The 27854-nt window shown below is 48.2% G+C and overlaps 1 protein-coding gene across 3 annotated transcripts in view; it reads left to right on the plus strand.

Moving 5' to 3' along the window:
* Nucleotides 1-27854, plus strand: part of tln1 (talin 1) — a 155854-nt gene that overhangs the window by 59172 nt on the left and 68828 nt on the right. For 2 of the 3 annotated variants that reach the window (XM_046290566.1, XM_046290564.1), the window contains exons 8-27: nt 763-890; nt 1593-1653; nt 2631-2735; nt 3274-3429; nt 4750-4851; nt 5491-5567; nt 6871-7051; nt 7369-7482; nt 7767-7875; nt 10122-10330; nt 10655-10753; nt 11119-11181; nt 18493-18660; nt 19184-19478; nt 20125-20291; nt 22053-22181; nt 24554-24667; nt 25176-25289; nt 25526-25660; nt 26021-26149. In XM_046290566.1, the coding sequence (XP_046146522.1) occupies nt 763-890; nt 1593-1653; nt 2631-2735; nt 3274-3429; nt 4750-4851; nt 5491-5567; nt 6871-7051; nt 7369-7482; nt 7767-7875; nt 10122-10330; nt 10655-10753; nt 11119-11181; nt 18493-18660; nt 19184-19478; nt 20125-20291; nt 22053-22181; nt 24554-24667; nt 25176-25289; nt 25526-25660; nt 26021-26149 (2655 nt within the window). The remainder of the gene's footprint in view (nt 1-762; nt 891-1592; nt 1654-2630; nt 2736-3273; nt 3430-4749; nt 4852-5490; nt 5568-6870; nt 7052-7368; nt 7483-7766; nt 7876-10121; nt 10331-10654; nt 10754-11118; nt 11182-18492; nt 18661-19183; nt 19479-20124; nt 20292-22052; nt 22182-24553; nt 24668-25175; nt 25290-25525; nt 25661-26020; nt 26150-27854) is intronic. The other variant, XM_046290565.1, reaches the window with a different exon arrangement.

A 27854-nucleotide genomic window follows, 5' to 3' on the forward strand; every position in this document is an offset into this window, starting at 1 on the left:
TGAGGTGGCAGATGTCATAGTGGTGGTAGGATGTCTTCTCCCAAGATGGCCTCCCAAAGTTTGAGGAGAAAATGTTGTTCGGTGTGTGAATGTCTCATATGGACACACAGTGAAGGAGTGAACCTTTTGTCTTTAAGACTTTTTGCGGTCTTCCACTCACAGAAGCTTGCTTCATCTTATTCTTTCTTAAGACTTCTAGTCTTTGTGTTCCTCCCAAAGACAGTAGTTCTTGGAGCTCTCCTTTCCCTGTTGAAACACAGCTGGACACGGGGGCCCAGGCCAATGCAAGCACTGCCCATGTGGCCTGCCTGCCTGCCTGCCTGCCTCTACCGGTTTTTGCCAGAGTACATCACAAAATGTTCCCAATAGTTCATGCTCCTGGTAATATGAAAACAATGAAACATTTGGACCAACATTAAAGTTAATTTATGGGTACATTTTCTCGTCATTCATTTTGATGCTAGAACGGCATTAGATTGTCTCAGAAAGATAATATCTGATGATGTTATCCTTGGATGTTTTTCAGGGAAGTATAAGCCTGGTCCCAGACCTGTTTGTGCCCCACCATAGAGTTAAGACCATTGATCGCAGGAGATCCTTAGACTGGTCACTTGGACCAGCCTACGGAAAAATGCAAAACAGCAAAGTATTCTGTGTTTAATCTATTTTCCTGATCTGGGATTACTCCTGGCTCTGTTTGGGATCTTCCTTAATGAACGTCTTTGTGGATAATGTCTTTGGGATGTTCCTCTCCCTGTGCAGGCCCGTGATGACATTTTAAACGGCTCCCATCCCGTCTCCTTCGAGAAGGCCTGCGACTTTGCCGGATACCAGTGTCAGATCCAGTTTGGTGACCACAACGAGACCAAGCACAAACCAGGCTTTCTAGAGTGAGCACTGTTTATTGCATAATGCTATGTATATACTTTAACACGAATGACTCAAATATTTTTGATATATAACAGTATTTGTATTTGCCTTTTAGCAAAAGCGGTTCACAGCACTTACAGGGCATTTTTAATGTTGTCCATACAGAGCATTTTTAATGTTGTCCATACAGGGCATTTTTGATGTTGTACATACAGGGCATTTTTGATGTTGTACATACAGGGCATTTTTGATGTTGTACATACAGGGCATTTTTAATGTTGTACATACAGGGCATTTTTAATGTTGTACATACAGGGCATTTTTAATGTTGTACATACAGGGCATTTTTAATGTTGTACATACAGGGCATTTTTGATGTTGTACATACAGGGCATTTTTAATGTTGTACATACAGGGCATTTTTAATGTTGTACATACAGGGCATTTTTTATGTTGTACATACAGGGCATTTTTGATGTTGTACATACAGGGCATTTTTGATGTTGTACATACAGGGCATTTTTGATGTTGTACATACAGGGCATTTTTGATGTTGTACATACAGGGCATTTTTAATGTTGTACATACAGGGCATTTTTGATGTTGTATCACTTGAATCCCAACTTGAGTCGGAACTACTGAATTATATTGCCTGCCTTGGTGATTTTGCGGTCTTCTTGAATAAAGTGTGTTTACATTTATGAATTATTTATTTTCTGTAGTTTGAAAGAGTTCCTCCCTAAAGAGTACATCAAGAACAAAGGGGAGAAAAGAATCTTCCAGGTAAGAACCCGAGCATGTGTGTTCGCTTGTGTGTGTGTGTTCGCTTGTGTGTGTGTTCGCTTGTGTGTGTGTGTGTGTTCGCTTGTGTGTGTGTGTGTTCGCTTGTGTGTGTGTGTGTGTTCGCTTGTGTGTGTGTGTGTGTTCGCTTGTGTGTGTGTGTGTGTTCGCTTGTGTGTGTGTGTGTGTTCGCTTGTGTGTGTGTGTTCGCTTGTGTGTGTGTGTGTGTTCGCTTGTGTGTGTGTGTGTGTTCGCTTGTGTGTGTGTGTTCGCTTGTGTGTGTGTGTTCGCTTGTGTGTGTGTGTTCACTTGTGTGTGTGTGTGTTCGCTTGTGTGTGTGTGTTCGCTTGTGTGTGTGTGTTCGCTTGTGTGTGGGTGCATGCGTGTGTGTGTTCGCTTGTGTGTGGGTGCTTGTGTGTGGGTGCATGTGTGTGTGTGTTCGCTTGTGTGTAGGTGCATGCGTGTGTGTGTTCGCTTGTGTGTGGGTGCATGCGTGTGTGTGTTCGCTTGTGTGTGGGTGCATGTGTGTGTGTGTTCGCTTGTGTGTGGGTGCATGTGTGTGTGTGTTCGCTTGTGTGTAGGTGCATGCGTGGGTGTGTTCGCTTGTGTGTGGGTGCATGCATGTGTGTGTGAATGTGGGTGCATGCATGGGTGTGAGTGTGATGGGGGGGGGGGGGGTCGTTTTAAGGCCAGTCATATTTGGGCTGCTTGCTCCTTGCGGTGGGGACAGTATTTTTCTCACAGACTGAAAACACATGACCTGAAAAAAATAGTTTCCCCGTCTGGTTTGTAGTAATAGTCATTGTCTCCATCTGTGTAGAGTTCAATGTATGCCAACTAGATTCATTGTTGCTATGGCTGTAACTGGTCTTATTGATTTAAACGTGTCCCGACTTGCTCTGTTCTAATTACTTCTACTGTGACACTATAGTATCACTGGCTGAGATGTTCAATACCTCTTCTTTTTGTTTCCCACACAGGCACACAAAAACTACCAAAACATGACTGAAATCGAGGCCAAAGTCAGCTACGTCAAACTGGCTAGGTCTCTGAAAACCTACGGAGTGTCATTCTTCCTAGTAAAGGTACAATGGCACTGAAAAAATAACATGCAACCACAACTCCTTAACCAACTCCTTAACCAACTCCTTAACCAACTCCTTAACCAACTCCTTAACCAACTCCTTAATCAACTCCTTAACCAACTCCTTAACCAACTCCTTAACCAACTCCTTAACCAACTCCTTAACCAACTCCTTAACCAACTCCTTAACCAACTCCTTAAACAACTCCTTAAACAACTCCTTAAACAACTCCTTAAACAACTCCTTAAACAACTCCTTAAACAACTCCTTAAACAACAGTGGATATCTTCTTTCTAACCAATCAAAGCTCTTAACATTTTCAAAGCTTTTGAAGTTCTACTCACTGCCTTTGAAGGTTGAATGGAATGTGCAATAGCTTTTCAAATGTTAAGGTATCATAGTACGAGAGTATTTTTAAGCGTGTGTGTGTGTGTGTGTGTGTGTGTGTGTGTGTGTGTGTGTGTGTGTGTGTGTGTGTGTGTGTGTGTGTGTGTGTGTGTGTGTGTGTGTGTGTGTGTGTGTGTGTGTGTCCTTGCAGGAGAAAATGAAGGGTAAGAACAAGCTGGTGCCTCGTCTGCTGGGAATCACCAAGGAGTGTGTCATGCGGGTAGACGAGAAGACCAAGGAGGTGATCCAGGAGTGGAACCTCACCAACATCAAACGCTGGGCTGCCTCGCCCAAGAGCTTCACCCTGGTGAGTCCCATGACCTCTGACCTCCTGGTCATATTTGACCTTCTGGTTGCCTGGTCAGTATTGGAACAGGGTGACATTCAGGGTCATGTTCATTAGAAGCCAAACTGCAGGAAAACTGACAAACAGGGAGGGACTACCTGGACTTATAAGAAATGTAAATTGACCATTTTTAAAACATTTTCTGTTGTGTGCCCTAATGAACACGACCCAGTGCTCAACTAGAGCTGATATCAAGGGGAACATATTGTCTGGCTGTTTGAATTAGGTTGTTTTATGTTCAGTCATAGTTTTTTTATGTATATTTTTTTACTAAACCATTATATTCATTGTCTTGAGTTTGTCTAGACTGGAATATGAACACAGGGTTGTCTTTTGCTATTACTATGCTACCTCATAGAAGTATTTGAGGCATCTTGTACCAAAAGTTGAACAAAAAAATGTAGACAACCACTTTAGAAGAATACACACTGCAAAAGATGGTGAAGTGTATGTAAAATATGTTTTTTTGCACTTAAAATAACATTGAAAGGAAGTTCATGCACATTTGAGCATGTGTGGCTCAGTGGGTAGAGCATGGTTCTTGCAAATTCCAGGGTTGTGGGTTCAATTCCCGTGGGGGGGACCAGTGTGAAAAAGTTCCAAAATTGGTATGCACTCACTGTAAGTGGCTCTGAATAAGAGTGTCTGCTAAATGACTCAAATGGAGATGCATAGTCATACATATCCATCACCTTATGAGTCTAGATGAGCAACGTTCAACAAAAGGCCCTGAAGGATTTTTCAAATATTTCTTTGTCAGTTATTTTGTCGGTTATAAACCAGTACAGAAAAGGGACTGGTCGTTTTGTCCGTTTTGTTGTTATTATTTCCTTTCTGGAGAGTATTTCCTGGCAGTTCACCAGATAAATAACGTCTAGCTCCATGACGACTTTTTACGGTTTGGAAAGAACATTTCTGCAGCTTATAATGCCAACAAAATGACAGGTAATGCAGTGTATGAAGTCAGTGTTATATTTCAGAGAGTAATAACTATTCAAACGGACCTATGCTACCCAATCTTTGGAGATTTTTATGTAAGTACCTCGGAGGAGGTATTTGGCAGGCGTTGATGATTTACAATGTGCATACAGTATATACAATTAAGTTGTCATTTTGTCTCTTACAGTGGTTTAACGGCTGTGTTCCCTCTAGGCATCTCTATGGGATTAGTTGTAAAGGAATTAGTCACATATAATATAGGACCACTGCCATTTCAAACAAAAACATAGAGATGCATTGAGGGAGCACCCTGTTACAGTAGATATAATAATTGTATTCCAGGACTTTGGCGATTATCAAGACGGTTACTACTCTGTCCAGACGACTGAGGGAGAGCAGATCGCCCAACTGATCGCTGGTTACATTGACATCATTCTGAAAAAGGTACTGCGGTGTCTCACAGTATATAGATGCATTGGAGTATGGTAAAGTTGCCCTTAGACACTGATCTTGGGTCAGATTCCCCATTTAATGTTTACGGTTAGGATTGAGGGATGGGAAAGCTGATCCTTGATCTATACCCAGGGGAAACTTCACCGCGGAGCAGATGCACCAACACAAAATCCTGGTTGTAGCCAGAGATTGTAATCAGTAAAGATGGCAAATCAAGAGTTCTGTATGACTAGGTCACCATGGAAATCATATTGACAAAAAACCTCAGGGTACGCTAGAGTTGCCTCTTCAATGTGTCGGTGCACTGCATTACAGTATGCATAGAGTACTGCCATTATAGAGTTTAGAGATTCCACACCATATCACATATCCCAGTAATGGTGAGATTACAATTGTTTACAGACCATAGAGTAAAAACAATCTTATAATATGTTTTCTGATGAGGCACGACAGTTGAACTAAGCTCATGAGACATTTAGAAGTTCTATATGTCAAGAATCAACGGTCATACATCGTTACTTTAAAAGTGCCAGAAAATGGATGTACAAATCCCAGATTGCCCCTTTTTTTAATTCAATGAAGAGCGCTATATCAATCACCCCAATAACCTGTCTTGTCTCCTTCCAACAGAAAAAGAGCAAGGACCACTTTGGCTTAGAGGGAGATGAGGAGTCCACCATGTTGGAGGATTCTGTGTCACCTAAAAAGTGAGTCCAGTGCAGCGGTTTCCTGCCGTGTGTACCAGTGATGTCACAGCATGTTGGTGACTGCTCACTTCGTGTGTGTTTTGACGTCAGTAGATTCTATACTGTACTAACTTTCCCTCAGTCTTTATCCATAACTCCCCTACAGATTTTCATCATCATGTGTAGTGGGTCCATCTAGCCTATGGGTCCAGTGTAGTGGGTCCATCTAGCCAGTGGGTCCTGTGTAGTTGTCCATCTAGCCTATGAGTCCTGTGTAGTGGGTCCATCTAGCCAGTGGGTCCTGTGTAGTGGGTCCATCTAGCCTATGAGTCCTGTGTAGTGGGTCCATCTAGCCTATGAGTCCTGTGTAGTGGGTCCATTTAGCCTGTGAGTCCAGTGTAGTAGGTCAATCTAGCCTATGAGTCCAGTGTAGTGGGTCCATCTAGCCTGTGGGTCCATCTAGCCTATGGGTCCTGTGTAGTGGGTCCTGTGTAGTGGGTCCATCTAGCCTATGGGTCCTGTGTAGTGGTCCATCTAGCCTATGAGTCCAGTGTAGTGGGTCCATCTAGCCTATGGGTCCTGTGTAGTGGTCCATCTAGCCTATCGGTCCAGTGTAGTGGGTCCATCTAGCCTGTGGGTCCTGTGTAGTGGGTCCATCTAGCCTGTGGGTCCTGTGTAGTGGGTCCATCTAGCCTGTGGGTCCTGTGTAGTGGTCCATCTAGCCTGTGGGTCCTGTGTAGTGGTCCATCTAGCCTGTGGGTCCTGTGTAGTGGTCCATCTAGCCTATGGGTCCTGTGTAGTGGTCCATCTAGCCTATGGGTCCAGTGTAGTGGGTCCATCTAGCCTGTGGGTCCTGTGTAGTGGTCCATCTAGCCTATGGGTCCTGTGTAGTGGTCCATCTAGCCTGTGGGTCCTGTGTAGTGGTCCATCTAGCCTATGGGTCCAGTGTAGTGGTCCATCTAGCCTATGGGTCCAGTGTAGTGGTCCATCTAGCCTATGGGTCCAGTGTAGTGGTCCATCTAGCCTATGGGTCCAGTGTAGTGGTCCATCTAGCCTATGGGTCCAGTGTAGTGGTCCATCTAGCCTGTGGGTCCTGTGTAGTGGTCCATCTAGCCTATAGGTCCAGTGTAGTGGTCCATCTAGCCTATGGGGGCATCGTTCTGATTCTGATGACGATGAAGAGCCTTACAACACTGCAATATAGTATGTCTCCCGCCATCTCTCCCCACCCTCCCGCCATCTCTCCCCACCCTCCCGCCATCTCTCCCCACCCTCCCGCCATTTTTCCTCTCACTCCCTCTTATCTGTCTCTCCACCCCTCCAGGTCTACAGTGCTGCAGCAGCAGTTCAACAAGGTGGGGAAGGTGGAGACTGGCTCTGTGGCCCTGCCAGCCATCATGCGTTCAGGGGCCGGGGGCCCCGAGAGCTTCCAGATGGGCTCCATGCCTCAGGCCAAGCAGCACATCACCAGCGGACAGATGCACAGGGGCCACATGCCCCCGCTGGTAAGACTGGAGGGCCACATTGAACTCTAGCAGGGTTGGGGTCAGTTCAGTTTTCAATTCAGGAAGTGAAATTTAGTTCATTTCAAGATTTGGAAAAAAAAAAAAAGCCCAAATAGGAAATAGTGGTTAATTCACTTCCTCAATTGACTGTTAATTGAAATAACTGAACAGACAACAATACGATCTCTATATCTGAAGAAAGCATTTTAGAGGCTAATACACCATAACATTCTCAGTGGAAAATAATTACAAGCCCTATTTAATTAACTACAGAATGAAAACTAAGAGTGTATTTCGATATGTTCCCCGGTGTGCAGACATCAGCCCAGCAGGCCCTGACTGGCACCATCAACTCCAGCATGCAGGCGTTGCAGGCTGCCCAGGCCTCGCTGGAGGAGTTTGACACCCTGCCTCCCCTCGGGACAGACGCGGTGAGACACCTGGATTTAAACTGACCCCTCTTCACCTGTACAACCTCCAACCTGTAGCTATAACAAAATTCTTGATGATCTCGTCTATCATTTTTTTCCCTCTCAGTTTTAAGTGATTTATTTCAAATGGATACAATTTTAAAGACTAGTTGTACCAATTAAAGAGAGAGAACATGCTCCACTCTTTTATAGTGTAATACAGTGAGTTGGTGTTTTTTTTTTCATGTAAGTTGTGTAGAAAATAGTTTTAATGTCAATGTGATCTGTGTCTTCCCATGATCAAGGCCTCCCAAGCCTGGCGTAAGAACAAGATGGACGAGTCCAAACACGAGATCCACTCCCAGGTTGACGCCATCACAGCCGGGACGGCCTCTATGGTCAATCTCACCGCAGGTACCGTCTCGTCACTGTGGATACCAACAATGGATGTTGTGGTCATTTCTATCCAGTGGTGGAAAAAGTACCCAACTGTCATACTTGAGTAAAAGTAAAGATACCTTAATAGAAAATGACTCAAGTAAAAGTGAAAGTCACCAAGTTAAATACTAATTGAGGAAGTCTAAAAGTATTTGGTTTAAAATATACTTAAGTATCAAAAGTATAAATCATTTCAAATTCCTTATATTAAGGAAACCAGATGGCACTTATTTTTAAAACGTACGGAAAGCCACGGGCACACTCCAACATTCAGACATAATTTACAAACAAAGCATGTGTGTTTAGTGAGTCCTCCAGATCAGAGGCAGTAGGGATGGACCAGAGATGTTCTCTGTTTAGTGAGTCCTCCAGATCAGAGGCAGTAGGGATGGACCAGAGATGTTCTCTGTTTAGTGAGTCCTCCAGATCAGAGGCAGTAGGGATGACCAGAGATGTTCTCTGTTTAGTGAGTCCTCCAGATCAGAGGCAGTAGGGATGGACCAGAGATGTTCTCTGTTTAGTGAGTCCTCCAGATCAGAGGCAGTAGTGATGACCAGGGATGTTCTCTGTTTAGTGAGTCCTCCAGATCAGAGGCAGTAGGGATGGACCAGAGATGTTCTCTGTTTAGTGAGTCCTCCAGATCAGAGGCAGTAGTGATGACCAGGGATGTTCTCTGTTTAGTGAGTTCTCCAGATCACTGGCGGTAGGGATAACCAGGGATGTTCTCTGTTTAGTGAGTCCTCCAGATCAGAGGCAGTAGGGATGGACCAGGGATGTTCTCTGTTTAGTGAGTCCTCCAGATCAGAGGCAGTAGGGATAACCAGGGATGTTCTCTGTTTAGTGAGTCCTCCAGATCAGAGGCAGTAGGGATGGACCAGGGATGTTCTCTGTTTAGTGAGTCCTCCAGATCAGAGGCAGTAGTGATGACCAGGGATGTTCTCTGTTTAGTGAGTCCTCCAGATCAGAGGCAGTAGGGATGACCAGACATGTTCTGTTGATTAGTGTGTGAATTTGACTATTTTCCTCTCCTGCTAAGCATTCAACATGTAACAAATACTTTTCGTTGTCAAGTGAGATGTATGGAGTAAAAAGTACAATATTTTCTTAAGGAATATAGTGAAGTAAAAGTAGTCAAAAATATAAATAGTAAAGTACAGATACCCCCAAAAACGACTTAAGTAGTACTTAAAATAATTTTTACTGAATTACTTTACACCACTGCTTATATCTGTCTCGAAAAACCAGTACATATGGGATTGCCTTTTTCACAGGCGTGCTTAATTCAATACAGGTCTCTCTTGTGAAATAGATTTTATCCCAATGAAAATTACATGTAGAAATACAGCTTAAATGATTTTATTTTTTATAAAAAGGTATTTAGATTCTGCATCGTAATGTCCTTTAACTAGATATGTAAAGGCTTTTTCAGCTTAAATATTGACTCTGTGGGTGGAATATATAAAACAAAGCAGCAGCATTGACCACGTGAGGACTGCTCATGAAGTTCCCCTCATAGACCACGTGAGGACTGCTCATGACGTTCCCCTCATAGACCACGTGAGGACAGCTCATTAAATTCCCCTCATAGACCACGTGAGGACTGCTCATGAAGTTCCCCTCATAGACCATGTGAGGACTGCTCATGAAGTTCCCCTCATAGACCACGTGAGGACTGCTCATGACGTTCCCCTCATAGACCATGTGAGGACTGCTCATGAAGTTCCCCTCATAGACCACGTGAGGACTGCTCATGAAGTTCCCCTCATAGACCATGTGAGGACTGCTCATGAAGTTCCCCTCATAGACCATGTGAGGACTGCTCATGAAGTTCCCCTCATAGACCACGTGAGGACTGCTCATGAAGTTCCCCTCATAGACCACGTGAGGACTGCTCATGAAGTTCCCCTCATAGACCACGTGAGGACTGCTCATGACGTTCCCCTCATAGACCACGTGAGGACTGCTCATGAAGTTCCCCTCATAGACCACGTGAGGACTGCTCATGAAGTTCCCCTCATAGACCACGTGAGGACTGCTCATGAAGTTCCCCTCATAGACCATGTGAGGACTGCTCATGACGTTCCCCTCATAAACCACCTGAGGGCTGCTCATGAAGTTCCCCTCAACATCTGTCTGTCCCCTTCACCATAGGTGTAGTGCTTAAAGGACTGCCCACAAAGTATTGAAACCTAAACATGTCTGTCTGTCCCCCTCAACAATAGGCGACCCAGCAGAGACCGACTACACTGCGGTGGGCTGTGCCGTGACCACCATCTCCTCCAACCTAACGGAGATGTCCAAGGGGGTCAAGCTGCTCGCCGCCCTCATGGAGGATGAAGGAGGCAACGGAAACCAGTTGTTGGGGGCTGCCAAGAACCTGGCGTGTGCCGTGTCCGACATGCTGAAGACCGCCCAGCCAGCCAACACTGAGGTAACACGCACGAGCACACACTGAATACTGAAGTAACACACCGAAGGCTTAGCCATTTTTGTGTACTTCCTGTTTCTGTGTCGCACAATGATAATGTTCAGAAAAGCGCATGGTGTAAAAAGATTTTGCAGCTAAAATTGAAAATCTGTGTTCTTATTAAAATGTTTTCTCCCATTTTGTGCTTACTGGACATGACCAATGTCACCTGTAAGTTAACGTGAAACCATCTTCATGCATAAGATGTTAAAGATTCCCTTCATGATGGCTTTTCTTCAGTCATGTAACCTGTGCTTTTTGGGCATCTTTTTTTTTTTTACCCATCAGCCCCGTCAGAACCTTCTGCAGGCTGCAGGCAATGTGGGCCAGGCCAGTGGCGAGCTGCTGTCTCACATCGGAGAGACGGACGCCGACCCCCGCTTTCAGGTAGGCCAACCGTGACCCAGTCCAAAGTGAACTAAACTGACACTCTGAAAGTGGGACTTCGCCACAAGAAAACAAGTTGACCGTTTTCAGACTTGGGGCAAATCCTAACTTCCACTTACGTCAAACGTTCATTTAGTCTCCCATTGACATCAATAAATGGCTCAGTGAAAAATCCTGGAAGTTAGGATTCAGCCCTTCGTCCATTGCTTTCAACACTCTGATTTGCACAACGTTTAAGTTGTCTTAGGATCTTAGGTCAGAACACGGTCCTGATCAGTTCCCTCTGTAGAGATTGTGGTAATAATTTGTGCAGTACTGTGTGATTTACTATAACCACCTCTTTTTTTTACACCTGCATTGGTCAGTTTCTAGGTAAAGGATCTTTCAGGGGTGCAAGGCGGAGCGTCTCCACTTATAGTCACATGCTGGTAACAAACGTGTCCTCGAAAGATGAGCCTATGCGATTCACTGTCACTCCCAATGGCCAATCAAACTAATCGTTCTTGAATCTTTCACTGTAATTGATATGGACCACACTGGTGTAACATCATCTAGTAGTGTATTCTTGTCATTTCTAACTGTATAATAAGCATTTGACAGCAGTTTTGTTCATTTTCTCTTGCATATCTCTTGCATATCTTCAGGTACTTAAAATGCTCTGTTTTCTTATAGGTTTTGATTATTGACACGCAGAAAGAGCAAGTAGCTCTCAAAAGCATTTGATTATGAAAGTATGCAACAGCTGAATAGCCCAACACACTGAGAGAAACTTTGAGTTTCAGATGAGAAAAGTCAACCCAGGGATTAAAAGGTGAACTGTATTTACATGATTGTATTCTGCCCTGTCCAAACGAGACTTCTGCCCTGTCCAAATGAGACTTCTGCCCTGTCCAAATGAGACTTCTGCCCTGTCCAAATGAGACTTCTGCCCTGTCCAAACGAGACTTCTGCCCTGTCCAAACGAGGCGTCTGCCCTGTCCAAACGAGGCGTCTGCCCTGTCCAAACGAGGCGTCTGCCCTGTCCAAACGAGACTTCTGCCCTGTCCAAACGAGGTGTCTGCCCTGTCCAAACGAGGCGTCTGCCCTGTCCAAACGAGACTTCTGCCCTGTCCAAACGAGACTTCTGCCCTGTCCAAACGAGGCGTATGCCCTGTCCAAACGAGGCGTCTGCCCTGTCCAAACTGCCCTGTCCAAACTGCCCTGTCCAAACGAGGCGTCTGCCCTGTCCAAACGAGGCGTCTGCCCTGTCCAAACGAGGCGTCTGCCCTGTCCAAACGAGGCGTCTGCCCTGTCCAAACGAGGCGTCTGCCCTGTCCAAACGAGGCGTCTGCCCTGTCCAAACGAGGCGTCTGCCCTGTCCAAACGAGGCGTCTGCCCTGTCCAAACGAGACGCCTGTCCAAACGAGGCGTCTGCCCTGTCCAAACGAGGCGTCTGCCCTGTCCAAACGAGGCGTCTGCCCTGTCCAAACGAGGCGTCTGCCCTGTCCAAACGAGGCGTCTGCCCTGTCCAAACGAGGCGTCTGCCCTGTCCAAACGAGGCGTCTGCCCTGTCCAAACAGAGTAGTTTCCATTTGTAGGGTACTGGGTTGATTATTAACTCTTAATGTGGTTGCATTGAGGTCTAGGAGAATACTGCTGTACATGAAGATATACAGGGAATGTCTGTTTTAACGATTGTTACCAATACTAAATGAAGGGTTTAACAATAGTAGTAGTAGGGGATCTGTTTCGATAAGTGGTGGGAAGCCTGTTACCAATTGTTTTCTCTAAGAGAATTTCTGAATTCCTCATGACTGAACTAAGACCTATTGGCAACAGGTTTTGAATACAGTATTTAACCTTTTTAAAATGGGACAAAACGACAGTGACCTTTGGTGAAGGTGTTGGAGTTGTTGTTTTAATGTGGAGTTATTTATAATAGCCTATACATGTATTGAGGGAAGCACTTCAACTGAAAATGTGACGAAGTAGCTGTAATGTTACACCTAAGTGATGATCTAGCCTACCATACAATGACTGAGCGAGCGCAGAGAACATATTGTGGAGAAATAAGTAGGCCGGCTAATGCCTGTTCATAAATGCTTGTGGAATGCAGCCTGACCGCAGCTCCCACAAAGTCCTCTGTTTTTTTTTTCCCTCCCCCTCCCTTTTTCTGCCTCCTCCTCCCCCTACTCCTTCACAAAACAACATGCAGGGAGAGCTGCCCAACTCCTCTGTTGTGATGTCGATCATCCCCCTCAAACACCTTCTAAACTGCATAAAAATCATCTCTGGAGTAGTGCGGAGGCTGATGAGTGTTTGCTAGATTTTTAGAGACCCTGTTGCTAATATCCTGTCTCTCCTCTGACAACCATGTGTTAGCCTACCGTGTGTTAGCCTACCGTGTGTTAGCCTACCGTGTGTTAGCCTACCGTGTGTTAGCCTACCGTGTGTTAGCCTACCGTTAGCCTACCGTGTGTTAGCCTACCGTGTGTTAGCCTACCGTGTGTTAGCCTACCGTGTGTTAGCCTACCGACCGTACGTTAGCCCACGACCGTGCGTTAGCCCACGACCGTGCGTTAGCCCACCGACCGTGCGTTAGCCCACCGACCGTGCGTTAGCCCACCGACCGTGCGTTAGCCCACGACCGTGCGTTAGCCCACCGACCGTGCGTGCGTTAGCCCACCGACCGTGCGTGCGTGCGTGCGTTTGTCCACCGACCGTGCGTGCGTTTGTCCACCGACCGTGCGTGCGTGCGTTTGTCCACCGACCGTGCGTGCGTGCGTTTGTCTACCGACCGTGCGTGCGTGCGTGCATTTGTCCACCGACCGTGCGTGCGTGCGTGCGTGCGTTTGTCCACCGACCGTGCGTGCGTGCGTGCGTGCGTTTGTCCACCGACCGTGCGTGCGTGCGTGCGTTTGTCCACCGACCGTGCGTGCGTGCGAATGCGTTTGTCCACCGAGCGTGCGTTTGTCCACCGACCGTGCGTGCGTGCGTGCGTTGTCCACCGACCGTGCGTGCGTGCGTGCGTTTGTCCACCGACCGTGCGTGCGTGCGTGCGTTTGTCCACCGACCGTGCGTGCGTGCGTGCGTTTGTCCACCGACCGTGCGTGCGTGCGTTTGTCCACCGACCGTGCGTGCGTGCGTTTGTCCACCGACCGTGCGTCGTTTGTCCGTCCACCGACCGTGCGTGCGTGCGTTTGTTTGTCCACCGACCGTGCGTGCGTGCGTTTGTCCACCGACCGTGCGTGCGTGCGTTTGTCCACCGACCGTGCGTGCGTTTGTCCACCGACCGTGCGTGCGTGCGTTTGTCCACCGACCGTGCGTGCGTGCGTTTGTCCACCGACCGTGCGTGCGTGCGTTTGTCCACCGACCGTGCGTGCGTGCGTTTGTCCACCGACCGTGCGTGCGTGCGTTTGTCCACCGACCGTGCGTGTGTGCGTTTGTCCACCGACCGTGCGTGCGTGCGTGCGTTTGTCCACCGTCCGTGCGTGCGTGCGTGCGTTTGTCCACCGACCGTGCGTGCGTGCGTTTGTCCACCGACCGTGCGCGCGTGCGTTTGTCCACCGACCGTGCGCGCGTGCGTTTGTCCACCGACCGTGCGCGCGTGCGTTTGTCCACCGACCGTGCGTGCGTTTGTCCACCGACCGTGCGTGCGTGCGTTTGTCCACCGACCGTGCGTGTGTGCGTTTGTCCACCGACCGTGCGTGCGTGCGTTTGTCCACCGACCGTGCGTGCGTGCGTTTGTCCACCGACCGTGCGTGCGTGCGTTTGTCCACCGACCGTGCGTGCGTGCGTTTGTCCACCGACCATGCGTGCGTTTGTCCACCGACCGTGCGTGCGTGCGTTTGTCCACCGACCGTGCGTGCGTGCGTTTGTCCACCGACCGTGCGTGCGTGCGTGCGTTTGTCCACCGACCGTGCGTGCGTTTGTCCACCGACCGTGCGTGCGTGCGTGCGTTTGTCCACCGACCGTGCGTGCGTGCGTGCGTTTGTCCACCGACCGTGCGTGCGTGCGTGCGTTTGTCCACCGACCGTGCGTGCGTGCGTGCGTTTGTCCACCGACCGTGCGTGCGTGCGTGCGTTTGTCCACCGACCGTGCGTGCGTGCGTTTGTCCACCGACCGTGCGTGTGTTTGTCCACCGACCGTGCGTGCGTGCGTGCGTTTGTCCACCGACCGTGCGTGCGTGCGTGCGTTTGTCCACCGACCGTGCGTGCGTGTGTTTGTCCACTGACCGTGCGTGCGTGCGTTTGTCCACCGACCGTGCGTCGTTTGTCCGTCCACTGACCGTGCGTGCGTTTGTTTGTCCACCGACCGTGCGTGCGTGCGTTTGTCCACCGACCGTGCGTGCGTGCGTTTGTCCACCGATCGTGCGTGCGTGCGTTTGTCCACCGACCGTGCGTGCGTGCGTTTGTCCACCGACCGTGCGTGCGTGCGTTTGTCCACCGACCGTGCGTGCGTGCGTTTGTCCACCGACCGTGCGTGCGTGCGTTTGTCCACCGACCGTGCGTGCGTGCGTTTGTCCACCGACCGTGCGTGCGTGCGTTTGTCCACCGACCGTGCGTGCGTGCGTTTGTCCACCGACCGTGCGTGCGTGCGTTTGTCCACCGACCGTGCGTGCGTGCGTGCGTTTGTCCACCGACCGTGCGTGCGTGCGTGCGTTTGTCCACCGACCGTGCGTGCGTGCGTGCGTTTGTCCACCGACCGTGCGTGCGTTTGTCCACCGACCGTGCGTGCGTGCGTGCGTTTGTCCACCGACCGTGCGTGCGTGCGTGCGTTTGTCCACCGACCGTGCGTGCGTGCGTTTGTCCACCGACCCTGCGTGCGTGCGTGCGTTTGTCCACCGACCGTGCGTGCGTGCGTGCGTTTGTCCACCGACCGTGCGTGCGTGCGTGCGTTTGTCCACCGACCGTGCGTGTGTTTGTCCACCGACCGTGCGTGTGTTTGTCCACCGACCGTGCGTGCGTGCGTGCGTTTGTCCACCGACCGTGCGTGCGTGCGTTTGTCCACCGACCGTGCGTGCGTGCGTGCGTTTGTCCACCGACCGTGCGTGCGTGTGTTTGTCCACTGACCGTGCGTGCGTGCGTTTGTCCACCGACCGTGCGTCGTTTGTCCGTCCACTGACCGTGCGTGCGTTTGTTTGTCCACCGACCGTGCGTGCGTGCGTTTGTCCACCGACCGTGCGTGCGTGCGTTTGTCCACCGACCGTGCGTGCGTGCGTTTGTCCACCGACCGTGCGTGCGTGCGTTTGTCCACCGACCGTGCGTGCGTGCGTTTGTCCACCGACCGTGCGTGCGTGCGTTTGTCCACCGACCGTGCGTGCGTGCGTTTGTCCACCGACCCGTGCGTGCGTGCGTTTGTCCACCGACCGTGCGTGCGTGCGTGCGTTTGTCCACCGACCGTGCGTGCGTGCGTGCGTTTGTCCACCGACCGTGCGTGCGTGCGTTTGTCCACCGACCGTGCGTGCGTGCGTTTGTCCACCGACCGTGCGTGCGTGCGTTTGTCCACCGACCGTGCGTGCGTTGTTAGCCCACCGCGTTGTTAGCCCACCGCGTTGTTTGCCCACCGCGTTGTTAGCCCACCGCGTTGTTTGCCCACCGCGTTGTTTGCCCACCGCGTTGTTTGCCCACCGCGTTGTTTGCCCACCGCGTTGTTAGCCCACCGCGTTGTTAGCCCACCGCGTTGTTAGCCCACCGCGTTGTTTGCCCACCGCTTGTGTCTGGCACTTCAGATGTCACAGCTGGAGTTCCTCCGCTTCCACGTATCATCTTCTGACACACCTAGAGAGCCCTTAGTCACTTTTCTCTCCCCCTACTCCCTATTCTCTCCACCCTAGTCTCTTATCACCCCCTCCCCTCAGCCCCCCTCCACCCAAGCCTCTCCCCCCCCAGTCTCTTCTCTCCCCTCAGTCACCCCCTCCCCTCAGTCACCCCCCCCACCCCCACCCAAGTCTCTTATCCCCCAGTCGCTTCTCCCCCTCCCCTCAGTCACTTTTCTCCCCCCTCTCTCCACCCTAGTCTCTTCTCCCACTCAGATACTTTTCTCTCCCCCCAGTCACTTTTCTCCCTCCTAGTTACTCCCCCACCCCCTTAGTCACTCTGTTTTTGCGCTTCCAAACGTGAAGTAACAGGTTTTGGAAGCACAAAAACGCACATTCTTTAGTTTAAATATATCTATCACGAGTCACAATTTAAACAGTTGCACATGTTTTTGAAATATCCCAGACCCGAAACCAGTATCAATGTCAAACCCAGTCTCTAAGTCAGCTAGTTGACAAAATATACATTCATATGCCATTTTTAGTCATTCTGTACTGTAGCTGCATTAGCTAGCCCACCCCATAACCTTGTAGAATGTCCTTATATTACCTTTGGAGGGTAGAGAATGCTGGTATGTTCCTGAAGTCCCGACTTGTGGGGAAGACAAAAAGACCAACAGCTAAAGGCAGGATAGAGTTGATGATTGTCTTTGGAGCCACCAGGCTTGAGTCTCCCCTCCTCCCCAGCCTGGATGGGTTATACCATAGTATATTTATGTTTAAGCCAATGAATATGAAGCACTCTGTCACAAATGGCACCATATTCCCTACATAGTGTACTAAGGCTCTGGTCAAAAGTAGTGCTCTATGTAGGGAATAGTGTTCTATTTGGGATGTAGGCTTAGCTTGGCTTCTATGGAAAGAATCCTTGGAGGCCACTTCCTGAGTGGCGCAGTGGCCTAAGGCACTGCATCGCAGTGTAGCTGTACCACTAGAGATCCAGGCTCTGTCACAGCCGGCCGCGACCGGGACACCCATGGGGCAGCGCACAATTGGCCCTCGTTAGGGGAGGGTTTGGTCGGAAGGGATGTTCTTGTCCCATCGCACTCTAGCGACTCCTGTGGCGGGCCAGGTGCATGCATGCTAACACGGTCGCTAGGTGTACGGTGTTTCCTCCGACACATTGGTGCGGCTGGCTTCCAGGTTAAGCCTGCATTGTGTCTAGAAGCAGTGCGGGTTGTGTTTCAGAGGACGCACGGCACTCGACCTTCGCCTCTCCCGAGACCGTACGGGAGTTGCAGCGATTAGACTGTAGACTGTAAGACTGTAACTACCAATTGGATACCTTGAAAATAGGGAGAAAAAGGGGTGTGAAAAATATATTTCAAAAAGAATCCTCAGAGGCCATTATAGATAGTAGGGTCATCAATAGGGCCTTCTATTCACCTTTGTGCTAAAACTGGCTACCACTGAATTCAGGTTAGACTGTAAACTGTGGTGTTCGGCAGGACAGATTTTAAAACTGGAAAAGTCTCTAATTTTCGCCTTTTAATAGAGGCTATTTCTCTAATCCCTTTACTTAATTGAATTTGCCAAAATGGACCTTAACATTTGAGTACTCTTCCTGAAGAGGACAATTCTTTTCAGAATAATTAAATTGATCCTAATTCTTACCAAAATAATTGTTACATAGTTGACCCACAATCTTTTCACCCTATATAATCTGGGTGTCACACTGTTTCTGTTCTCAACAATGCTACACTGTCGTCTTCTTTGCTACGACAACAACAACAAGTTAACTAAAGCAGAAACAGTCTGGTACTCAGGCTAAAGACACTCACAATGAACCACAGTCTCAATCAAAACAGAGCATCGTTGATGGGCCTGGTATGGAATGGTCAAAATGATATTTTCTCCTTCCACTTAAGCATGCCTTTAATTGACTTTATGCTACATGCTAACAAGCATGCTAACTAGCCTGTGTCATCCCTGCCGTTCTCAGGACATGCTTATGCAGCTGGCTAAAGCCGTGGCTAACGCCGCCGCCGCTCTGGTGCTCAAAGCAAAGAACGTGGCCCAGAAGACAGAGGACTCTGCACTCCAGAACCGCGTCATCGCCGCAGCGACCCAATGTGCCCTATCCACCTCCCAACTGGTGGCTTGCACCCGGGTAAGAGAAGAGAATCCCAACTTCTTTACCACACACTAACCATCTATTGTCCCATGTTTGTCATTTAGACTTGGACGGAATGCCGTTTACAGGGGTATTTCTTTTCAATACTGTAAATTGGGGGTCCCATAAAGCTCGGGTGCACCTCCGTGTTAAGTTAACTATCTAAGATGTGTCAGATAAATGATATCCAGCTCGGGGCTCCAGCTATGCATTTAGTTTGCTAACTAGCTATCTAAGCGGCTTGATGGAAAGATCAAGCTTCTTGGTTCCAGCAGAGATCATCAATCCCCACCTGGATCAAGATCCCTGCTGCCTAAATTTGTTTTATGCTTCAAAATACAAACATTTGGAAAGAAATAGTGCCCCTGGTGAGCACTGCCGGTAATACAATATACCCCTTTATTGTACAGGAACGGTATGAAAATCTCTCTCCCCCTTTCTTACCCCTATCTTTGCCTTTACTTTTTCTCTCCTTTCTCCCTTATCCCTTTTTGTCTTACCCCTCTCCCTCTCTCTCCAGGTGGTCGCTCCCACCATCAGCTCTCCGGTGTGCCAGGAGCAGCTGATTGAGGCAGGCAAGCTGGTTGCCAAATCGGTGGATGGCTGCGTGGATGCGTCGCAGGGCGCCACCAGCGATGAGGGGCTCCTCAAGCAGGTGGGCGCCGCTGCCACAGGCGTCACCCACGCCCTCAATGAGCTCCTGCAGCACATCAAGCAGTACGCCCATGGAGGCCAGCCCATAGGGCGCCACGGAGAGGCCACCGACCGCATCCTGGACGTCACCGAGAACATCTTCAGCTCCATGGGAGATGCCGGTAGGCTGGGGGATGGGAGGGGAGGGGCGGGGCTAAAAGAGGTCAAGGGTCAGCAGTCATATTGGCGTGAGATAGCATAGATGGTGGATTAAAGATGTCCCACTCATGCCTTTTACCATTGAAGAAAATGGTCACAGTTCAGGTCTGCTTAAGGGGGTGGCTCTCCCATAGGCAGCAACGCGGTAGCAGCTGGGTCTGGTCTGCTTAGTTTATTGACTGTATATGAACCTGAAAAAAGGAGCAAGTGAGATGTCTCTGGAGTCTGCATCTCAAAATGGCATCCTATTTGCAAAAAAGGAATTTCAAATGTTTGTCTTATTTCCAAAAAGCAGTACAAAAAAGTATAATTTGACATGTTTTAATATGAAAATATGATGTGGAAGTGGATTGTTGTATAACTATTTGTTGGTAAAATACTCCCTGACTTTGAAGTTTTAAGAGGTTTATTAAAGGAAAGATCAAACTGCTGCCTCCTACCGTTACCCTTTTCCTAGGGCCAGAATCAATAAAGGTTAGATGAATAAATCAGTATTTAAACTTCAGTAAAAACTAGATGAATAAATTAGGATTTAAACTTCAGTAAAAACTAGATGAATAAATTAGGATTTAAACTGTATTGACTGCTGTTTCTCTCCCTTCTCTCCAGGTGAGATGGTGCGTCAGGCCCGCATCCTTGCCCAGGCCACCTCGGACCTGGTCAACGCCATCAAGATGGACGCAGAGGGCGAGTCGGACCTGGAGAATTCCCGCAAGCTGCTGTCAGCCGCCAAGCTCTTGGCAGACGCCACGGCCAAAATGGTGGAGGCTGCCAAGGTCTGTTCCACATGACCTACTGTTCCCATCCTGTCCCCCATTCCACCATGGTCTGTTCCACATGACCTACTGTTCCCATCCTGTCCCCCTGTTCTACCATGGTCTGTTCCACATGACCTACTGTTCCCATCCTGTCCCCCATTCCACCATGGTCTGTTCCACATGACCTACTGTTCCAATCCTGTCCCATTCCACCAAGGTCTGTTCCACATGACCTACTGTTCCCATCCTGTCCCCCATTCCACCATGGTCTATTCCACATGAGTTACTGTTCCCATCCTGTCCCCCATTCCACCAAGGTCTATTCCACATGACCTACTGTTCCCATCTTGTCCCCCATTCCACCATGGTCTATTCCACATGACCTACTGTTCCCATCCTGTCCTCCATTCCACCAAGGTCTATTCCACATGACCTACTGTTCCCATCTTGTCCCCCATTCCACCATGGTCTATTCCACATGAGTTACTGTTCCCATCCTGTCCCCCGTTCCACCAAGGTCTATTCCACATGACCTACTGTTCCCATCTTGTCCCCCATTCCACCATGGTCTGTTCCATCTGAGCCACTGTTCCCATCCTGTCCCCCATTCCACCAATGTCTGTTCCATCTGAGCCACTGTTCCCATCCTGTCCCCCATTCCACCATGGTCTGTTCCATCTGAGCCACTGTTCCCATCCTGTCCCCCATTCCACCATGGTCTGTTCCATCTGAGCCACTGTTCCCATCCTGTCCCCCATTCCACCATGGTCTGTTCCATCTGAGCCACTGTTCCCATCCTGTCCCCCATTCCACCATTGTCTGTTCCATCTGAGCCACTGTTCCCATTCTGTCCCCCATTCCACCATGGTCTGTTCCATCTGAGCCACTGTTCCCATCCTGTCCCCCATTCCACCATGGTCTGTTCCATCTGAGCCACTGTTCCCATCCTGTCCCCCATTCCACCATGGTCTGTTCCACATGACCTACTGTTCCCATCCTGTCCCCCATTCCACCATGGTCTGTTCCATCTGAGCCACTGTTCCCATCCTGTCCCCATTCCACCAAGATCTATTCCACATGACCTACTGTTCCCATCCTGTCCCCCATTCCACCATGGTCTATTCCACATGACCTACTGTTCCCATCCTGTCCCCCATTCCACCATGGTCTATTCCACACGACCTACTGTTCCCATCCTGTCCCCCATTCCACCAAGGTCTGTTCCACATGAGTTACTGTTCCCATCCTGTCCCCCATTCCACCATGGTCTATTCCACATGACCTACTGTTCCCATCCTGTCCCCCATTCCACCATGGTCTATTCCACACGACCTACTGTTCCCATCCTGTCCCCCATTCCACCATGGTCTATTCCACACGACCTACTGTTCCCATCCTGTCCCCCATTCCACCATGGTCTATTCCACACGACCTACTGTTCCCATCCTGTCCCCCGTTCCACCATGGTCTGTTCCACATGACCTACTGTTGGCATCCGGTCCCCCATTCCATCGTTGAGGATTTATGAGCGAGGCTGGAGGAATGGCGAGGCCTCAGTTTAGGACCTGTGTGTTTGTTTTTTAAATTTGTATTGATTGTTTAATCTTATTTAAGTTTAAGTCTGCTCTATTGAGGATTTAGTTAGCAACTTCCTCAGTGCGCTCGCATGCGGGTTGAATATCCTCTTGGTCTAATGGTTATGATGCTGGTTTTATATTCATGATACTGTCTTATTGATCAGATCCCACTCGTGACATTAACGTGCTGATGTATGTGCAGGGCGCAGCCGCCAACCCGGACAGTGAGGAGCAGCAGCAGAGACTGAGGGAGGCAGCAGAGGGCCTACGCATGGCCACCAACGCGGCTGCCCAGAATGCCATCAAGAAGAGGCTGGTCAACAAACTGGAGGTGAGGACACAGTCAGACATCCTTCTCCTGATATTGCTGGATCTCAACCAGTGTTTCACCTGTCGTTATAAAGATTGGGTTGGGTGGGCCCCCCTCCTAACTTTGTTACACCCCCCTGCTTAAAAGAGACGGGTACTTTCCGCCTGGAAATTAAACTAGGGGAAATGCTGACTTTCAAACTGTATGGCCATTTAGCTATTTGAACATTACTACTAGGGCCAGGAGTTTTTCAAGACCAATGACCTGACCAGGACAAACGGGCTCTAGTTAAAGGGCACTTTAGAGGTCAAATTAATTTCTAAGGCCAGCAATATCAATAAGACAGTATCATGAATATAAAACCGTTTATGATGTAAAAGGTTTGATGGAATTTTAGGAGAAGAGGTGGGTCTTGGCATTTAAACAGGCGGATATACTCCCGATTCAAGCCTCTTACGTTTTCACTCTAGAGCTCTTGGGTATCTTAGTCTCTCGGTGTTAGTCTGGGTTTTATGGAAGTAAAAAAAAAAACAATCTCTGCTTCTCATAGCAACCACACAAGTGGCTTCCCATAACAGCCAAATAAGTAAGAAGCCCTTGAGTGGTGCAGCAGTCTTAAGGCACTACATCTCAGTGCTAGAGGCGTTACTACAGACCCTGGTTTGATTCCAGGCTGTATCACAACCGACCGTGATTGGGAGTCCCATAGGGCGGCACACAATTGGCACAGCGTCGCCCGGGTTTGGCCGGGGTAGGCCGACATTGTAAATCAGAATTTGTTCTAAATGACTTGCCTAGTTAAATAAAGGCTACATAAAAATAAATATCAGATGCATGTTCAATCACCTCTCTCTTCCATACAACCACCTCTCTCTGCCATACAACCACCTCTCTCTGCCATACAACCACCTCTCTCTGCCATACAACCAACTCTCTCTGCCATACAACCAACTCTCTCTGCCATACAACCAACTCTCTCTGCCATACAACCAACTCTCTCTGCCATACAACCAACTCTCTCTGCCATACAACCAACTCTCTCTGCCATACAACCAACTCTCTCTGCCATACAACCAACTCTCTCTGCCATACAACCAACTCTCTCTGCCATACAACCAACTCTCTCTGCCATACAACCACCTCTCTCTGCCATACAACCACCTCTCTCTGCCATACAACCACCTCTCTCTGCCATACAACCACCTCTCTCTGCCATACAACCACCTCTCTCTGCCATACAACCACCTCTCTCTGCCATACAACCACCTCTCTCTGCCATACAACCACCTCTGCTGGTGCCAGGATGAGTCCCAAATAGCACCCTATTCCCTATATAGTGCATTACTTTTGACCAAAGCCCATAGTGCGCTACTTTTCACCAGAGCCATATGTAAGGAAACAGGGTGCTATTTGGGATGCTGCCCTAGTGTTAAGTGATATCGTAGGCCCACAAAAGAGCTTTGTAACTGCGAGGGAGGTTTGCAGAACTTATGACTGTCTGACTTGTCTAAACAGAACTTATGACTGTCTGACTTGTCTAAATCAAATCACATGTTATTTGTCACATACACATGGTTAGCAGTTGTTAATGCGAGTGTAGCAAAATGCTTGTGCTTCTAGTTCCGACCGTGCAGTAATATCTAACAAGTAATCGACTACCTAATACACACAAGTGTAAAGGGGTGAATAAGTACATAAAGATATATATGAATGAGCGATGGCCGAATTACATAGGCAAGATGCAGAACTAAACAGAACTTATGACTGTCTGACTTGCCTAAGCAGAACTTATGACTGTCTGACTTGCCTAAGCAGAACTTATGACTGTCAGTGAATCTGTCAGTGAACAGCAAAACAAGCCATCCAGAATATTACAATCGTGGGAAATCACAGGTTGGAAAGCAAATGTCTACTGCTGAAAAGAGAAGAGGCTAAATCCGTATGCTGTAGGCTACCAAAATATTAGATCAACTTCCAAATATAGTTTACAAAGTAAAACAAGAGAGGCAGGCTTTTGGCACGAACGTATCGGCCATCACCGACGAGTGACCGGTGTATTAGTGGCTGAGTCAGTGAAACTGGATCATCATTTCCTCCTCAGGTTGTAGCCCACAATATGTGCGTCTGTACACACAGCTCACTATTGATGGTTTCAAGACAGCGTTGTTTTTATTGATGTCAAAGTAGCCTGTCATTTTGGTTATTTGTGCGCAGCATCATGATTTCTAAGGTTGATTTGTCTTGTTGCTTGCATTTGACCAATTTGTTTAAAAACTTAACCTTAATGTATGCGTTAACCAACCCTGGTGTTAGTTAGCAAGCACATCGGTTTGGAAACCTAAGTTGAAACTAAACTGACAGTCTTTTATTTTTCACACTGCGTTTCCTGTCAGAATGCAGCCAAGCAGGCCGCCGCGGCCGCCACTCAGACTATAGCCGCAGCCCAACACGCCGCCTCGTCCAATAAGAACCCAGCAGCCCAGCAGCAGCTCGTCCAGAGCTGCAAGGTGAGAGCTCCGCTGCCATGACAACCCCAACCATCACTCTCTTCCTGGTTTCTGGTCCTGTGGGGTCAGGCATAGGTCAATGAGTACGAGTGTCATGCCTTTGCTCTTTTTCTCTCATTTTCATTCGCTCTCTTTTTTTCTCTCTCTCTCGCTTTCTCTCTATTTTTCTTTCTCTCTCAGGGGTACAATTACTGTAGTTAATCTCAAAGAAAATATTTTTGACTTTGCCATTCTGAGTTAGATTGTAGTTCAGGTGTCCTTCGTACTCTGAACATGAGTGTGGAAAATATCCCCTTTCTATACACTGAGCTTGTGATTTGTCATGTATGTAGTGATGTATGCAGTCATGTGAGCAGTGATTTGCTTCGTTGCACTGTAAGAATGAGAATAGAGCATTGTGATTTTGATAGTGTGTGTTATTGTTTTTACCCTGACCGAACTACACATTTTCCATTTGATTGGTTGGTTGATAGTGTCATTAAGTGTCCGATCTGTTGGTGTGTGTCAGGTGGTGGCAGACCAGATTCCTCAGCTGGTCCAGGGAGTGCGTGGAAGCCAGTCCCAGCCCGACAGCCCCAGTGCACAGCTCACCCTCATCGGGGCCGGCCAGAACTTCCTCCTGGTGAGACCCTCATCTCTGCTCTGCACTCATGGTTTTTTCCCTGATTCTGATATACTTTCGCAAAGAAGGATGCCCGCCAGAAAGGAATATGACACAAAACAAGAAAGCTTGTCCTCTGAAATCTACTGGAGCCAATTTGATTTATTACAAACTTCACCGGAACAATGTAGCATGCACCTTTTGTAGAAATAAACCAGTTAACCCTTTCCTTCCTCCATCCACTCCTATGCCCTCAGCCTGGTGCCAAGATGGTGACGGCTGCCAAGGCCACAGTACCTACCATTGGTGACCAGGCCTCTGCCATGCAACTCAGCCAGTGTGCCAAGAACCTGGCCACTGCCCTTGCAGAGCTCCGCACGGCTGCACAGAAGGTACCAAACACCCCCCAAACGCACTCAACAAGAACCTGTTGTTTGACCTTGTTAGCGCTTTTGCTCGTGGAATTAGCTCGCAAGCTTGCTCCATTTAGCTGAAACACTGTATTAGCAGTTTAGTTTGTGGAATTAGCTAGCTACAGTAGCTTGCTCCGTAACTAGCTGAAACACTGTGTTAGCAGTTTAGTTAGTTGGAATTAGCTAGCTCACTCCATAGCTAACTTGAGTAACACCACGGTAATATAGCACTAGAGTTAGAGGTTTAGCAGGCCCGGTCTTGCCCAATATGGTGTCCCTATTCTGTTCTGTCTTCCCTTTCCCCACTTCCTGTGTTGACTTCCTGTCCATGTGATCCAGGCACAGGAAGCATGTGGTCCTCTGGAGATCGACAATGCTCTGACGGTGGTCCGAGGCCTGGAGAAAGACATGGTGGAGGCCAAGGCTTCAGCTGGTGATGGCAAACTCAAACCCCTGCCCGGAGAGACGGTGAGAGTCTCTCTCACACACACACACACACACACACACACACACACACACACACACACACACACACACACACACACACACACACACACACACACACACACACACACACACACACACACACACACACACACACACACACTACACCTTGCATATGCCGTATGCGTACTGTGCTTGCAGCCTAGCAGGAAGTTTGACACACACACACAATACACCTTGCATATGCCGTATGCATACTGTGCTTGTAGCCTAGCAGGAAGTCTGACACACACACACACACACACACACACACACACACACACACACACACACACACACACACACACACACACACACACACACACACACACACACACACACACACACACACACACAATACACCTTGCATATGCCGTATGCGTACTGTGCTTATAGGCTAGCAGGAAGTTTGACACACCACACACCACACACACACACTCCTGCCCTGGTAGATGGCAAGCACATGCCCAAATACACACATTTTCACAAATGCACAGTACTGTACATACAAGCTAACCACAACTTTTTCAACAGTATGCATATTATACAGCACCAAGTGTACACACACACAACCCATCTCTCCCACGATCTTCCTGTCACATGACTTGTGACAGGAATAACTTGTGACAAATGAACTACTGACTTTCAGCATGCATATAGGGAAGGGCACTGAACTTGTACTGCACTGACACAGATGACTGGCTAAAATAAATTGATAATAACATGATAGTGTTATGAAATGTTATGTAATATTTTAAACTCTAAATAACGTTTTAATGTTGCTGGACCTCAGAAAGAGTAGCTTCTGCCTTGGCAGCAGCTAATGGGGATCCTTAATAAATTCAAAATACAAATAGTTGGAGCTCTATTGCTAGATTTCAGTGCAGCCTTTGATGTTATTGATCGTAAATGGTTCACCTGCCATCACATGGTTGGAGAGTTATTTATCCAATAGAACCCAGAGAGTGTTCTTCAATGGAAACTTCTCTAACATCAGATATCTACAGTGCGGTATCCCTCAGGGCAGTTACCTTGGGCCATTACTCTTCTCTATTTTTTTACCAACTATTTGCCACTTGTCTTACAAGAAGCTAATATTACTATGAATGCTGATGATTGAACACACTACACATCAGCACCTCTAGCCAATTAACTCACTGACACTCTTAGCAAGGAGTTGCAGTTAGTGTCAAAATGGGTAATTAACAATAAACTGGTCTTAAATACATCTAAAACTAAAGGCTTTGTATTTGGTTCAAAACATTCTCTAAGACCTAAACCTCAAGAGGAGTTGTGTATAAAGGGTGTGACCATTGAGGAAGTTTAACTCCTAGGAGTAACATTGGATGGTCAGTTATCATGGTCAAGTCATATTGACAAAGTTGTTGTGAAGATGGGGAGAAGAATGTCTGTTTTATAAAATATATGTTGCATTTTTGACACAAACAAAATCAACTGTACTAGTTGTTCAGGCTCTGGTCTGGTCCCATCTTGATTACTGTCCGGTAATACGGTCAAGTGTAGTAAAGAATACCTAGCAAAGCTGCCGCTGGCTCACGACAAAGCAGCACGCCTTGCCCTTATCTGCACACACAGAACTAACATGAACAACTTGAATGATACTTTTTCATAGTTTTTTCTACCACTTGTATAATCTGTTTTAAACAGACATGCATACATCACCAGACAC

The sequence above is a fragment of the Oncorhynchus gorbuscha genome, linkage group LG11, assembly GCF_021184085.1.
Source record: "Oncorhynchus gorbuscha isolate QuinsamMale2020 ecotype Even-year linkage group LG11, OgorEven_v1.0, whole genome shotgun sequence".
Classification (NCBI taxonomy): Eukaryota; Metazoa; Chordata; class Actinopteri; order Salmoniformes; family Salmonidae; genus Oncorhynchus; species Oncorhynchus gorbuscha.